At 34.0% G+C, this 17,243-nt stretch overlaps 2 protein-coding genes across 2 annotated transcripts; one reads left to right on the forward strand and one right to left on the reverse strand.

Moving 5' to 3' along the window:
* Positions 1–424: 424 nt before the first annotated feature.
* Positions 425–2,215, reverse strand: LOC109161621 (putative nuclease HARBI1). The gene is made up of 2 exons (XM_019310105.1): positions 1,409–2,215; positions 425–1,363 (listed from the first exon to the last, which is right to left on the reverse strand). Exons 1-2 carry the CDS (start codon positions 2,125–2,127, stop codon positions 772–774), a joined length of 1,311 nt encoding a protein of 436 aa, XP_019165650.1. The 5' UTR covers positions 2,128–2,215; the 3' UTR covers positions 425–771.
* A 10,412-nt stretch (positions 2,216–12,627) lies between these two features.
* LOC109162152 (E3 ubiquitin-protein ligase MBR1-like) lies at positions 12,628–16,696 on the forward strand (the record flags this gene model as incomplete). The annotated part of the gene is made up of 6 exons (XM_019310870.1): positions 12,628–12,703; positions 13,757–15,441; positions 15,518–15,574; positions 15,760–15,855; positions 16,049–16,195; positions 16,285–16,696. Coding segments are annotated over 6 exons (2,193 nt in total), but the record flags the coding sequence as incomplete, so codon positions are not given.
* Positions 16,697–17,243: the final 547 nt, after the last annotated feature.

The following is a 17,243-nucleotide window of genomic DNA, read 5'->3' on the forward strand; positions in this document are numbered from 1 at the left end:
GAATGTTGCAGTCTCACAGAATTACTGCTAATTGCTCTTCATTTCCCTGTCCAATAACAAAAACCAAACATGACAGCAGTACATTGCTGCTCAATTTAAGATTAGCCTTCATCAAACCAATAACACAAGAATGCCAATACATGAGTTTATCCAACAGACAGCAACACTATAAGATCGTATGATTCATACCAATAACAGAAGAAAGCGCAGTTGTTTCCATCCGATGAGCAACACCGTACAATCATCTTCACTTCTGTAACATGAGGTTTGAACCCATGACCTTTGGTCTAACTTTGATACCAAATTGAAGCATGTGCTCTATTTCAACTAAAAGCTTAAGCTGATAGTTGGATTGCACATTAATGACTATATGCTCAACAATCGTAATTAACAAATTAAATAAATCAGCAAAATAGGATACACATTGCAGTAGAATTCCAAGAAAACAAATTGCAGTAACGAACTAGAGTTAGAACAATGAGTACAACTTGCAAACATGGAAATAAAATTTATATCTCAATTCTGTACTGGGTATGTATGTATAATTGCAATTCCCACTACTATGAAGTATGAAGATAACTACCACATCAGATCAGAGTGGCTCTAGTATCATATTCAGATAGATGTTAATGTGAAAACTAGGAACTATGGTCATGAATGTAAAATCCAGAAAAAAAGATGAATAATATCAGCTCCCCTAAGTGAATTGAAACAAAGAAATGCTTGCAGGATAGTCTAAAATGGCTCAAAATTGTTGAATGTATCCTTTTCTCACTCCATTTCATTGCGGCCTCGACTAAGTTTTGTGGCCAATGCAGCTCTTATAGCAGATGCCAATGCCATATTCTGGGGAGAACTCTCTTCAGGAAACTGAGAGGTCTGACAATACTGCAAAGAATGCTCGTCGATAAAAGCTGAGAAATCCTCCCTCATAAGTAGCATATTATGCAAAATTGAGCAAGCCCCAATATATGCAACTGCAATCTTATCCTCTGCCTCAATTGAGCTGTTCAAGACACCCCAGTTCCTCAAGCTTGCAATGGCTTTAATGGCTGATAAGAGCGTAATACGATGGGCATTGTTGAAATTCCCTTCATTCGAGCCGGGCACACTGCAAGGGAAAGGTAGCATTAGCCATGGGAGTAAAGGGTAGGATCCTTCACCGGCGAAGTACTGGGGAACAGCCACTCCATTTATATACATCGGCTGGGAATTCAATAATCCCCCGTTTTCTATATCTTTGTATAAAGTTGAAGACTTTAGGATCTGGGAATCCCCCTTTTGGCCGCGAAATCCCGCTATGATACTTAGAATTCTCGAGGATGAGTCCACAACGATTTGAGCTGCTATGGTGTCTTCTTCATCTTCTTCTTCTTCGGGGTTTTCCTGAGGAACTGAGATGGAGTGGTTGTTTCTTCTGATCTTGAACCTGGCGCATTGGATAACTCCGCAGCAATTGGGCATTCCGGTGAGGGTTTCGAACTGAGTTGACACGGACTGGAGCTCGTTCGGGCTGGGGAACCCGACCCAGAATCGGAAATTGGTGCAGAGCACCCGGCAGAGCTGTTTGACGCAGAATTTGGATGCGGAGACGGAGACCCGGAATTGGTTAGAGATTTCCCGGAAATCCGCGCCGCTGGCGAGGCGGAAGAGCCCGATTCCGAGCCTGGTCTCGGCGTCGAGGTTGAGAGGTGAGTCAACTGGGTCGCGGCACTCCAGCAGCGGCTCTAAGAGCCCACACAGCCACTCGAAGGTGGAGGAATTCATATTAAAGAAGTGCTTAAACGAGTCCGGGTTCCGGCGCTTCACCGATTCCACCCGGACGAGTTGACACAGCGTTGATTCCGGGTCGGGCTCCGACAAACGGGCACGCTTGCGTTTCTTGGAAAGAGAATGGAGGGAGAGGGTGGAGGCAATTTCAGAGGTGGAGAGAAAATGGAGGAGGAGAGGGAGAACGACGTCGTGTTGATCGGAAACTGGAACTCCACCGTTTGCGATGCAATCCGTGATGGAAAGAGGGTTAGAAGAAGGAGGGAAAAGGAGGAGGAGGAGAGAGAGGATTTCAGCGACCAATGAAGAAATCAGCGCCGCCAAACGCCGCCGCCGCCGCCGCTGCTGAGAATCCATAGGTTCTCTCTGTCTGTCAATGTCTTTCCTCGATTTCTGTACAAATCAGATGTGTCTGACACACCAAGCCTGCCTGCATCGCTATTCGAAGGTTCTATAAAATCACGTGACGCTACTAAATGTTATGTTGCCATATGATTAGAATTGTACCAAAAAACCACACCGCCGGTAAGTTTAAATATAATATTTTCTTTTCATAGAATTTAATAATTTATAAAATGTCAAATAGTAAAAATAATACTCCCGTTACTCCGTAAGAAATAGAATCTATTTTATAAGCAAAAATTAAGTGGTGTATTCCATCAAGATTTATAATTTTTTTTATACATTTTAAATATTTTAAAAGTCTGATTGTATTCTATTCAGATTAATAAAGAGTCTGATATATTTTTTCCTTACAATTATAAATAGTTGAAATTCAATCTATCAATCCCAAACTTAATTAAATTCTATCAAAATATTACAACTCTGTATAATCCCTATGTTTTGGTAAAATAGTTAACCCAATTAAAACTTAATTAAAAGAAAATGTTTGATTTACAACATTTGAGACAAATTAAATTTGCATCTATATAATAACCAATTTGGTTGATATGAGTAGTCGTGCTCTCTTTCGTATGAAAAAATCAATATGACCAGCATTTTCTTCAATTAATTAAAAGAATTAAACTCCTAACGTCTTAATCTAATGTATGACTATATATTTATGTAAATTATTTTCAAACATGATATATTTTATAATTACATACATTATGTTCCATAATTATATATTTGTATGATTATTCATGAGCATGTAACTAAATTTTGTATAGATATTTAATTAAATAGCATGATATATATATATATATATATATATATATATATATATATATATAACATATAAATTAAATTATATAATTAAATTACTCACATTTTTACATGATTTAATTATATGATTAATTATATCTTTATATAAATATTAATATAATTATATATTTAGCATAAAGTATGCCGATTATATAGAATACTAGTTACTATGTCTTTGTGATACTATTTTATAACTTTTAAATCAATTTTAATCGCATATCTTACTCTTTTTTTTTTTTTTATCAATAATTCCTATGTTTTGAATGATTATTTAATTTCATATTGAATAGTCTCGAGTAATTTTCTATAAATACGTATAATTATATAGTTAGCATAAAATATATTCATTATATAAAATTTATATTTTATGACTTTATAAATTACTAATTTAATAAGGAGTTTAATCAATATAATATCCATTTATATATCTACTTGTATACACATGTTTTTATTCTAAAAACACAAGTTGCTTAGTTTGAGAAAAGCTTAGATGTTATATGTGAGATTAAAGTTTCAATTTTTATATTATTAAAAATAATATATAAATATTATAATAATATAAAAATATATTTTAAAAAATAAGTGGGATAGCCCGTTTAACTTGCCAACTTTCTAGTATACGAGTTGGGTTCATGTTCCCAACTTGGATGAGCCAGCCTATATGGGGTGGGCTGCCCTGTTTCGACATCTATATCGATATGTTCCTATTTTCTTACACATTTTAGAAGGAAAGTGTCAAATTAATATCATAAAACAAACAAATATTGCAATTGCATGACTAACTGGAAATAACTTCAATGAGGTACCTTAAACTTGTAAAATATTGCAATTGAGTTATAATTTTAGTTTTTTTTTTGGGGAAAATGGCACTTTTTCCCCCTAAGTTATATACATATAGCACTTTTTCCCCCTGAATTATTTAAGTGGCTCATTTTCCCCCTGAAATGTTAAATGGACATATTTACCCTTAAAATAAATATTTTATTTATTTTTATTCTCCAACAAATTATTACTATAATTTTGTTCAAACCAAACAGATACTATAGCAACCAAACAAAAATATTCCAATTACAATTTATAATCAAAACGCGATATTTAGAGTTTATTAAAATCGCGAACTGGAATGGCCGGTTCATGTTTTGAACTGAAAAAATAAAATACATTTATTGTTGAATTTAGACTATTTTAAAATAAAAAATAAAATTTTAAAATAAAGACGGTTCAAAATCGCGAACTGGATCCGGAACCGCCGGTTCACGGTTCATGATCCAATTTTTTTTATTCTTAAATTTAATAAATTGAAATTCAAATATTGAGTTCTAAATCTGAATCATAACTGAAAACTTTTAATTCGATTGCTATAGTGTCTGTTCAATTCGAACCGAACCGTGGTAATCGTTACATATACGCAATAATTTGTTGGAGAAGTAAAATAAATAAAATGTTTACTTTAAGGGTAGAAATGTCAATTTAATATATTAGGAGAAAAAACTACCACTTTTAAAATAATTGAGGGGGCTAATGTGCTTACATAAATAATTAAGGGGGGAAAAGTGCTATAAGTATATAACTTAGGGGGAAAAAGTGTCATTTTCTCTTTTTTTTTTTTTTGAATGCTACTGACTCTGTTACAATGTAGTATCTGTTCATAGCTACTTTCTCAACTTACTGAAGCACAAAGAGCCAATAACGCCTCCGTTGAGGCTTGAACTCACAACCTCCCATATGCGAGGGAGAAGAAATGGAAAAGAAAAGGGTAAAAACTTTTGATTTTACATTCTTGTTCTCAGATTTAACTCCCAACTAACTGAGATTTAACGGAAGGATCAAAATTAAAACAAAATTAATAGTCAAGGGACTAATTTTGGTTAAACTAAAAGTCGAGGACAAATATTAGTAAAAGCCAATAGTCGAAGGACCATTCCTAGAATTAACTCTTCTTTTGACAATGCTATTTAGGCAAAGCAAGATGAAGAACAACAATAATAATACTACTAATACTATTGCTAAGGGTGTATAATAACTTTGAACATTCGTGTGCATAACTTTAAATCTTTATGGTGCATAACTTTAAATCTTGAGGTGCATAACTTTAAACTTTCATTACGTGCATAACCTTGAATCTTGATGTGCATAACTTTAAACATTGAGATGCATAACTTTGAACCTTCAGGTGTATAACTTTAAACTTTCAGGTGTATTTCTTTAAATCTTCAGGTACATAACTTTGAACATTCAGATGCATAAATTTAAAACTTAAGGTGCATAACTTTGCACCTTTGGGTGCACAACTTTGAAACTTAAAGTGCATAGTTTAATTTTGAAGTTAATTTGCATGACTTTGTTGCGTATGTATGATAATCTTGTTATTATCTATTCAAATTAACTTTGTTTGATGATACATTTGCTTTAGATATGCATGGACTTCACTTTTGAATGGGTATGCGTAGCTTACTACACTAAACTTTGAGTGAGTACAAATTACGACAATTATATTCACTGCCTTTAGTTTTTCTGTTTTCGATCATCATCTCTTCCAAAAATAGGTCTTTTCCTTTTAAAGTTTTCTCACATTTTTGGCTAATAAAGATTAAAGAATGACAAATTAAACATATACGACTTAAATCTCATTCTTCCAAAAGGCTAAATCCCAACCCTAAGGGCCCCCACACTCCGACCCGACAGAGCATTTGGACAACGACTTAAATCTCATGTTATTCCACTTGGGAGCTCCTTCGCACTTAATCTCTCTCTCATATATATATATATATATATATATATATATATATATATATATATATATATAGGGTCTCGTTTTTATGAGAACGTGCGATCATGCATCATCACATGCGTACCTAATGGTGCAATTCGCATGGCCTCCCAGGAGGAACATGGAGCGGATTTGAACCTATAATTCTCTTTCTTGTTCACTGCACCTTCCACCTATGTATTTGGTGTGCCACTTAGCTTCCACAAAACTATTGAAGGGTAGTTTTGTAATGGAAGACTACCCCAAGATGGCATGAAATTTTATTATTATTATTATTATTATTATTATTATTATTATTATTATTATTATTTTATTTCTTTTTGCATTATTATTATTATTATTATTATTATTATTATTATTATTATTATTATTATTATTATTATTATTACTATTATTATTATTATTATTATTATTATTATAAATTACGAATAGTATAGATTCAATTGCCAGAAAGAGTTGTGATGATCAACATGTGTTCTCCACAAATTCCTTGTGTGTAGTTGGTGTGCCACTTCTCCCTCGTTAGCTTTCAACACTTGTTTTGCTCTAGCTATCTAAAATGGTTTTTTTTTTTTTTTTTTTTTTTTTTTTTTTTTTGAAACTGAAGGGTACTTTCATAATAAGAAATGATATGTCATGCAAACTATTTAAAAAAAAAATAAAATTATGAGTAAGTTTGATTATTAGAAAGAATGGTGATTAACGTTTATTCTCTGAAAAAAAAGAAGAAGAAGGTTCAATCATATTGCCAGAAAGAGTGGTAATCAACACGTGTTCTCTGCACATTCTTCATGTATGGTTAGTATGCCACTTCTTCCTGGATCATTATCTTTCAACATCTATTTTGCTAACTACCCATCCATATATGTGGTTCGCAGCTCTAAAACGGTTATGGCTATTTTGTCATGCTGCATCAATTTGATTGGGCCAAGTTCAAGTCAAGCTCAACTAACCAAAACCCAAAATTTATTATTGAGTTAACTCCATTTTTTATTCTAGATTTATACGTGACAGTTCATTTTTAGTCTTTCTTTTTAAAAAATAAAAGTATTCTCTTTTGGTCATAGTATTACTGTGACATGGTCATTTTTTGTCTTTCATCAACAAAATCGTTAAATACAAGAGAATTGATTTTGTTGATAGAGGACAAAAAATGATCATGCAACAATAAGGATGTTCTAAATTAAATTTAGGACAAAAATAGAATTATTAATTCTTTATTGTTGGACATCATGATTCTTTTACTTTATGAATCATATCTTATGTTATAAGTGTTGGAAAATGGTGAATAAATCGATACAAAAAATATATATATAATATATATTTGTCCCGAAAAATGGAATTTAATTTATAGAAAATTAATTCCAACCAATTTTGGTACGAAACCAAAATTACATATATATACAACGTATATATATTAACCAAATAGGGATTTATTTTATAAAATAATCCCACCACAACTAGTACGAAATTAGTACACGGGACTTAATTTTCACGAAATTAATCCCACCACAACTAGTACAAAACTAGTACAAGGATTTAATCTTTCCGAGATTAATCCCACCACTTGGTCCGAAACCAAGAACAAAAAATAAAACAAGAGACGGGTTTCTAACCTGAGGTTTTAACCCAACGAGAAGAAAGAAGAAGCATAGGAAGCCCGAGTCGTGTGTACACACACTCTCCTTAAAACCGATTCGCCACCTCCCGAGGGTGCTAGGATCGTTGTGGCGTCAGTCTCCCAGGATAAAACGGACTACGACTTTGGCGTTCGAGCACTCCAACCCAAAGCCCGGCGAACTAGAACACAAGCTGAGCACTCCGATGTTTTACGGAAGATGATGGCAGAATTTCTTTTTTCCCTTTGTAATCGAGCAGGAGAGTTTAAGAGAAAATAAACAAAAGTTTTTGAGAGTTTCAAAACGGAGTGAAATTCATTCTGCCAACATCCACAACTATTTGTAAGGGAAAAGGAATTAAAACATTATAATGGCCATTAATCCAATCATAAATCCAAGATTTAATAATTGGATAATAACGTTTGAAATGGTCGTAATTATTATCGTAATAATTCCAACGGTCACGAACTTAATACACGATTAATTCGTACCAACCACAACGACCTGTTTCAAAATATCTGAGTGACCGAGAAGTCCGTACAAACCCGAAGGTTTAACGAATTGGGATTGGAAACCACACCCGAGTGGTCCACACCACCGAAACGGTGCAGCACGAATCAATGCATATAGCATTGACTCGTGCTCAGCACGAAAGTAGCTCACGAAAGAAGAGCACGAAAGGAGCTCACAACTCCAACTTTCAGCATGAAACTAAAGCTTATAATTAAGCTTTCAATTTTGCATGCACTTTCGTCCAGCATGAAAGCATAGCACGAAAGGTGCTAAAAACCCAATTCACTAATTAAGCAACCAAAGCTTAATTACACTTAAGCTCTACAACTTTCGTGCAGTGCAACGAAAGTTATTAAACTGCTGATTTCTAATTAGCATTTAAACTTAAGTTTTTTTACTTCTCTCCAATAGGTCCACTTTGAGAATCAATTTCTCATTCACCTATTACTCATTTTGAGCGTACATTATATCAAATTCTTCGTCTCACTACGAAGAACCCGAATCCACTTTGACCCGACCCAAATCGGAAGTGGACCCACATATATTTGTACCACAAAATAATCACTCAAAATGTCATTTTTAGCTAAAAATTCCAACAATAAGTTTAAACCATAAATTTATTACTCCGTATTAAACATATCACGATTCTGTCTCTACTTTTTTACTTTTCAAATTTAAGAGTTTCTCACTATTTCTGTCTTGAAAACTGGTAAAGGAAGTAAATTACGAGATGTGTCTCATAACAATGTCAGATTCATACACAAACCTTTAACCATGCGATTGTAAGCAAAACAAAAGTTTTAAAATTATTTTGGATTGATTGATCAGTTGAGTTGTGCTCCTGCACTAATCTCATCATATGTCATTTGGCATACTATTGGCTGAATTGAAAGAATAAATACTTAAAAAAAAAATCAAATAAGCTCTTGAGCTAGTATTAATAGTTCAATTAGGTCATTGAATAAAAAAAAAAATCAAAGTAGACCATTTAATTTGTAAAAAAAAAGTGCAATTTGTACTTTTTGCAAACCATCAGGTAACTTATTGAATGACATGCCATGTAATTTTTTAAGGTGATTTGACGTTGAATTGTAGTAGTAGTAGTACGTAGTAATAATAAACCATATGGGTGTCTCAAAATGATGAGTTTCCAGGATAATTCATGGATTGCTAAAACTCCTAGCTAGACAAGCATGAGATTGAAATTTGAAAATTACCATTCAAGATTTAAGCCAAGGATCATAAGCTTGAGGTGAAGAATTTGCAAATTATGAAAATGGAAGTTATGATGATGATGAGAAGTCAAGAGAAGAAAAATAATTCATTCATGTTTGATGTTGGAATTCTAAGGATAATGGTTCGAATGCATATTTGTCAATGTTATTGTTGTTGGATGTTGTTGATGATGATGATGGATAGCATACTAACAATAGTTATGCTGTGGAAACGTGTTCACCATGCGCATGGTGAACACAGAGGTAGATCCATAATTTCTATACTGTAGATTCATATATATATATATATATATATATATATATATATATATATATATATATATATATTTTTTTTTTTTTTTTTGAAAACGTAAATTCATAATTTTGTTTTTCACTTGTTGTTAACGGGATAGGTCCATAATTTCTAAGATGTAGATTCATAATTTCTGTATTGTAAATTCATAATTTCTATACTGTAGATTCATAATTTTTGTATTATAGATTCATAATTTCTGTACTGTAGATTCATAATATCTGTAACAACAAATGAAAAACAAAATTATGAATCTACGTTTTAAAAAAATAAATAATTTATGAATCTACATTATAGAAATTATCGATCTACCCCTGTGTTCACCATGCGCATGGTGAACACGTTTCCACAGAATAATTTGCGAGCATACTAGGCCTGGGCCATATGGACCGGCCTAAGAAAAGCAACCGGATCGTGGAAGTCCAAGAAAGATACACAATACGGAGCGACCCAAGAATTTATCAAGGATTGGGTATGTTATTCCTGATATAATTAGAGTTGGACTCATTATCTCTAATATAATAGAATTATGTCTCATTATGTAACTAAGACTCCCAATATGTTACAAAGTTCCTATATTTTCTCCATATATTCCTCCTATATTATTCCTATTTTCTTGTTATTCTAATAGTAGTGTTGGCCTGTCTTACTTTGATTGCCCAAAAGTCATAAAACCAACAGTTATGTTATAAAATATTTTTTAATAAGTCAATTTAAGAATATTAATAAGTAAATGAATATTTGTGTTACAAAAGTTTGTATATAAAAGAAAAAATAAATTTTAAAAGGGGGTAAATTTTAAAATATTTTACCGATATACAAAGAAGAAAACAATTTGTTTGTATGCTATTACATAGGATCTCTTCGCGTATATCATAAAATAGTAAATAAGAGTTTCTTTCATCATCTAAAGAAATGACAATTTATCAATGCACATGATTAAATCAATATTTTTTTATATTCCCATTAAAATTTTAACAATATTGAATCCTATATAATTTAGTAAGTTAGTTGTAACTCCAAAATATGATAAATCAAAATATAATAATATTTTTTTTTTCAGTGAGGGGTGTGCCAAGCCGAGGCAATAGTGCAAAGCCATATTAATTTGATTTTATTTCCAAAATATGATAGAATTAATTTCACTTTTGGTCCCACGACTTTTGATTTTCTATCACTTTTGGTGCACAACTTTAAAAATTTTTAATTTTGGTGTCTAACTTTGTTATTTTTATCAGTTTTGGTCCTTTTGGCCAAATTGACAGCGAAATTTTGCTGAATTTTATATTGTTAGGGGTAAAATCGTCATCCCAAGGAAACATTTTCAATATCTAAAAAAATCACTGTAAAATCATATCTATAGGTGTTTGATGATGAGAATAATGGGGAAGACGGGCAGAAACCAAACAGATCTATAGGATTTATAGTTTCGACCATTGACAAACTCTTCTTTTCCTCTTAATATGATTTTTCTTTTGTTTAAATATTGAAGATCTTTCCATGGGATGACGATTTTGCCGCTAAAATATAAAATCTGGAAATATTTTACCGTCGATTTGGCTGGAAGGACTAAAACTGATAAAAATAACAAAGTTAGGCACCAAAATTGAAAAAATTTAAAGTTGTGCACCAAAAATGATAAGAACTCAAAAGTCGTGGGACCAAAAGTGAAATTAATTCAATATGATAATACGGAGTATTAATTTGGTTTTCTCAAATATGATATATATTTATCAAGTGGCTTGTAGTCCACTGGTATCGGATTGCTCTCATATGTGGGAGGTTTAGATTTTGAGCCATACATATTTTTTAAATTTAAATAATAATTCATACCAAAATTCTAAAAAACTTATGGGGCATTTAGTTTAAACATGGAATCGAAATCTTAATTGAAATCAAATACTTGGTAATTGTAATATATTAAACATGAAATCAAAATCTTAATTGAGATCAAATACTTGATAATTGTAATATATTTAAGTAGCATAAATCTTTTTGTTTCGGTAGTAAATATGAATTGGAATAAATAAATAAATAAATAAAATTATATATATATATATATATATATATATATATATATATATATATATATATATATATATACACACACACACACACACATAAATGTGTATATATATGAAAGTTCTCCATTAAATACTTGGACAATGATGTTTTTATTTTTTATTTTTGATCCATTATTCAAAATTAGGGATGAGAAATGTAATGAATTGCCTGTATGAGTAGCTCAACTGGTCACATAGGTAAAATTTGTCACAAGAGAATAATAATTGAGTCTCACTTACGGTAGTGTGGGAGCAACATCTTTAAACAAAGGGGACTCCTTATGCGCAGTGAACAACAGTCTAGTCTTTGTTGATTAGTTAAGTCACCATGGTTTACCCCTCCACACAATGATGTCGGGTCGGGGTGTTGTGGGGGCGCATGTGGTGGACAATTCCACCTTTTGTCACAAGAAAAATAATGAATTTTATGATTACTAAAGGGATTTGAATCTAATAGTAGAATAGTAAAAATAGGCAAACAAAGATGGTAATAAATATCAAATCCGATAGTATGGTACTAAAGTCTCTAACCAAACATTATTATTATTATTATTTTTTGGTGATGATAAAAACCCGCAGGCCAACCACTATCCGTCAGTGTACCATAAGTAAATCGCTCATTGTGACCATAGCCGGTGAAAAATCACAAAAAGATAAACTAGCTTAGGTTATCCATAGTTAACCGACTCAAACAAAAAAAATTATACTTTTTGTGTTTTCTTTTATATAAAGATTTTATTATTATTATTATTATTATTATTATTATATCTTAATAGCCCATAGCCCATAGGATACTTTGTTTTTGAAATGTGTAAATAAAGTCACCCATGAAAAAATAAAAAAATAAAAGGAAAGGTAACGAAGGGAGTAAAGTAGTGGGAGTTAAAAGTAGAAAGGAGATTAGATTATTGTAGGCAACAACGCCTTAATTACTAGGTTAGCCACAAACTTCCCATTAATCTTTGTTAATGTTAGGGGCCTCTGTTCTCTTTTCTCTCGTCCACGCAGAGGCACACCATCATACGTAGAGTCTTTTACTCTTTCTCCGTATATATCCACACCTCACTACCCTGCATTTGCCCAGCGGTGCTGCTTCGGCTACGACGTCGTACTATATATACATACATACATACCCTTTGCTACCGTAGAATGTGATTGCTGATTTTCACATACATATATCATTTGTGCTTATTGCCCTCTTCGCGTAATCCGATCATCTTCTGCTATCAGTTTTTCAGGTTTTAATTTTGACCCATATGTTTCTGTCTTCAATTTATTAATACCCTGTTTCTGATTCAATTTTGATGGAAAATTTATCATTGTTTGTTTTTTTTTTGGTGGTATGTGGCTTGTGAAAGATTGGATTTTGAAGTTGTAATAGTTTAATTTGCATTCAGGATCTGGGAATTCTGCCACTGTTAATTGGTTCTCAGAAATTTAGATTTTTTTTTAAACTACGGAGTAGTTTTTTTTTTTTTTTTTTTTTTTTTTTGTTCATTTACCAGTTTCAATTTGGTTGTTTTGATTTTTATATATTATCTTGCTCGTTTTAGTATTCTAAACTAATGCATATTTTTGTTCGGTGATATCGGAGGCTTGACTTAGTCTTTTAGGGGAATCCAATCGGTCAAAAGTTGTTGGTTTTGGTGATGGTGTTTGTGTTTATTGTTAGTGTTGTATAAAGTTAAGTTCTTTACGTTTTGCCGACAGATTCTTTTTTTTTTTTTTTTTTTTTTTTTTTTTTGAAAAATCACTTGGCATGATCATAAAGTTCCTCACCTCGTATACCTTTACTCTGCCAGTTGATTGGTGTTTCTCTTTACATTTGATTCAATTTAGTTTCTACTGAATTCGCAAACATGTAGGTGCAATCTGCACTTTCAGAAGAAGATGAAGGAAAAAGGCACTTTTAAAAGATTTCAGCTGCAATGCATGATTTTGAGTGATTTCTTGATTGTAATTTCGTTTTGTGGTGTTTCCTGGTGGATGAAAACAATCTATGTTATATGGTGTTATGTCACATGAAGAACAATGAAATTCTTTAGCTCAGAATCATCTGATTACTTAATTGTCTGTTTGTTGCTTCTTGCTATCCCACATTGCTATGTCTATGAGCATATCTTCTGCCGTTTGTTGAAAGGGTATTCTTTGTTTCAATAGATGATTTGTTTGGTGGCAACTGATATTGTAAATATATAAAGTTGTGGTTTTATTTCCAATGTTTTTTTCATTTTTATATTTAACGAATTCGGGCCTACCATATAATTTTGCTATAACTTGCTCCTAGGAATTGACCAAGATGCAAGGAGGAAGAAGTATTTTGGATTCCTTAACTGAAACCATTGACCTTAATCAGGGATTGGTGCCCAGTAGCAGTTCCATGGATCGGTCTAGCCCTTGGGATAACATTCTTGATCCAGCAGGGAGCCGTTTTTCAAATTCAGTGCCTGCTGCTAGTGAGGGCTATGCTGGTTCTCCGAGTGCTCCTAGTTTCAGTGGCTGGGATCAAGGTGAGTCTAGCTCTGCAGCCGATTTAAATGGTCGTGTTTATTGCAGCGATTTAAAAGCAGGGCATATGTGGCCTTCTTCATCGAGCAATTATGCTGTAGCTGATCAAGGGTCAGAAGAAAGGGGGTTTGAGTCCTCCAATGTTTTTGCTAATAAGAGCTTCAGTAGCAGTTATGGTGGCAACCATCCGATTAGCAGGCCTAGTACGCATCATTTTAATTCCAATCATAGCCCTGGAAATGATGGTCATCTCGTCACCAGAACAGGTGCACCTTCAAATGTTTACAAGTTTGGTGGATCAGAGGCTGAGCATATTCCAGCTCTCGCTGCTTCTTCTGATAATACCGGGACGTCATATAATTCTGGTTATATGGTTGGAAACCAAGATGTGTCTGGTTCTTCTTGGGGCACGTGGGGCTTATCTGGCAAGCGGAAAACTCTAGAAGGTAGCTCCCGCCAGTTGTCTGTGGGTGGAAGTTCGAGCTCCAACCCACGAGCCGAGGACATTGTGCTCCATAATGTTCCTGCTTGTTATAATAGTTCTGGTAGCTTAGGTATATCGTCACCGTCCAATCCTGTTGATTTTACGGAGCAACGCAACTCAAGAAATGGACATGGTTCAAGATTTGGGGTTGCTGATGGATTCCCGCCTTTAAGCGTTAATAGTGTTGTAGAGAGCTCTAGAGCAATTGGTTCTTGGGCAAATATTAGGAATCAGGAATCAGTTTCGTTTGGTTTACCTCCAATTGGAGCTGCCATGGGGCATTCAACTGTTAGTTCTATTGATATGCCGCCCAGACCTATCTCGATAAATGATTCTTCTGAAATGAGACAGCCATTATCAGCGCCATTGAATCCGAGCCATACAGCAAGTCAGTCTCAATCAATGCAGGGTCCTAGTTTTCCAAGGGGCAGGCATTCGTTTCCCTGGAATGGATCACATGATTCGCAAGGTGGTGGTAGCTCAGGTTCGAATATGGTATCTGGAGGCCGTGGAGGGAGAAGTGGAATATTTCGAGGTGAAACCAGATTTAGGAGCTCCCTGAGAAATAATGCGGAAAATCGCAGGTTGAACTCTGCTACCGAGGCTCGAAATTTTGTACAAAATACTACTAATTGGAACGCAGACATTCCTTCTGGTTCTGGAATTGGTTCCGGTTCTCTTATGCAGGCTTCTCATACTCCATGGGTGCCTAATCAGAACCTAACTAGTAGTAGCCATCAAAGATTATCCGAGTTTTCCCCTTGGACTCTTTTCCCACCCGCAGAACTTGAATCTGCAAGCCGGAGAGGTCATATTTCATCTCTGCATTCAGCTACTACTTCAGAGGGGCCATCTCGAAGGGCTAACCGTCATTCACGTCCTTATAACCGATCATCTATGATGGTGGACGTTCCAGGTGATGATCACAGTGGTTGGCGTGCTTTAGCTGGTGATATTGACGGGAGGCACAGAATGGCAACTGAGGTTGGTTTTCTTTACATATTTTTGTTTCTACATGCATGTTTTCCGTGGTCTAATTTATTGTCATTCAATTTCGTAGCAACAGATTCGTCAAGTACTTAATGCTATGAGAAGGGTTGAGAACTTGCATGCTGAGGTTTGATCTTGATCTCTCTTTTTGATATAATATAAGTTTAAAAAAGCGTCGTTTTGCATGAAAAAGTGATTCTTTGCTTTGTGCTTTGGCTTTAAAGCAAAACCCGGTCTCTCTAGACAGCCTCAGAGGTGCATTGTGTGATTAATGTGATGCCATACGTGTTTAACTTACACAGCTATTTTCAGGATTATATGATGTACGAACCATTTATTAATGGGGTTGGCGAGTTTCACGATAGGCATAGAGATATGAGGCTTGATGTGGACAACATGTCTTATGAGGTGAGGCCCGAGTACTTTTTCCCTTGTTGAGGATATAGCCATTAACGTGTAATCCAACTATGAGCTTAAGCTTTTAGTTGAGATGGAGCACATGCTTCAATTTGGTATCAGAGTCAGACCAAAGGTCATGGGTTCGAATCTCATCGCCACCCATGAGCGACTATTGTGATTTGATTATTTTTGAGTTTATCAGGAATTGTTGGCGTTGGAAGAACGCATAGGGAACGTGAACACAGGATTGAGTGAGGAGTCCATTTTGAAGGTTTTGAAACAGCGTAAGTATGAATCTAAACGCTGTGGAGGATTATCATCAGACTTGGAGCCATGCTGTATATGCCAGGTGAGATTCATCGATCTGACAGTTCTTTTTTACTGAATGAATTTACCATAAGAAACAGTTTGTCACTCGTGTTTTTTTCATTCATTCAGGAGGAGTACGTTAGCGAGGATGAGATTGGCATAATGGAGTGCGGGCACGAGTTCCATATGAATTGCGTTAAACAATGGTTAATGGAGAAGAACCTATGCCCCATCTGTAAGGTGACAGCTTTAAATAGTTGACAAGAGACCGACATTCCCTCTCATCATCCTCGTAGGAACGAAAAGAAAAGAAAAGAAAAACATGTCTGGATGATCCATCCCTCCTAGAAGCACAAAAGTGAAATATTGAAAAGCATCCTGTTTTTACTGGTTCTCATGAGCTGAGGGACATGGGATCTAGAAAAAATATTTGCAGCTTTGTTAATACCTCTGTATAAGTTGCAAACAGATAGATTGGTGTTTTAAATAATTTAGCATGAATGAATAATACAATGCAAGAGGAGACATTTTAGCAGTAAAATATGATGTAAATAATTCGTCAGTTCAGTTCTTCCGTAAATTAAGTATGAATTCTGTTATTGTATTTGTATTTGTTCATATATATGTTTGAGCATATTGGAATGCAAAGAATTATGGTCTTTGAAATACATTAATTATATGTATGCTCTTAAATTTGAGTGTACGGCTTGTCAATACGAGTTGGCTGGGCGGATTGAAACCCGTGGATCGGCCAGTGCAAATTATACCGTGCAATCATGTGCACCATGCATGATGCACATGGTTGCAAAAACAACGTCGTTTTGATTAAAAATGACGTGTTCGATTTTTTTTTTTTTTTTTAAAATCAGTTTCGATTGTCGTTAATGGCGTTATGTTGTGCATAATTTAAACTATATATCCAGAATTAATGAACTATATATCCAGAATGAATGAAATATATATTCAAAATGAATGAACTATATATCCAGAATGAATGAACTATATAGTTCAAATTATGTACAACATAATGCCGTTAACGGCAATCGAAACTGATTTTTTTTTTTAAGTCGGACATCAAAATAACATTG

This window comes from Ipomoea nil, unplaced genomic scaffold (genome assembly GCF_001879475.1).
Source record: "Ipomoea nil cultivar Tokyo-kokei standard unplaced genomic scaffold, Asagao_1.1 scaffold2926, whole genome shotgun sequence".
In the NCBI taxonomy this organism is placed as follows: Eukaryota; Viridiplantae; Streptophyta; class Magnoliopsida; order Solanales; family Convolvulaceae; genus Ipomoea; species Ipomoea nil.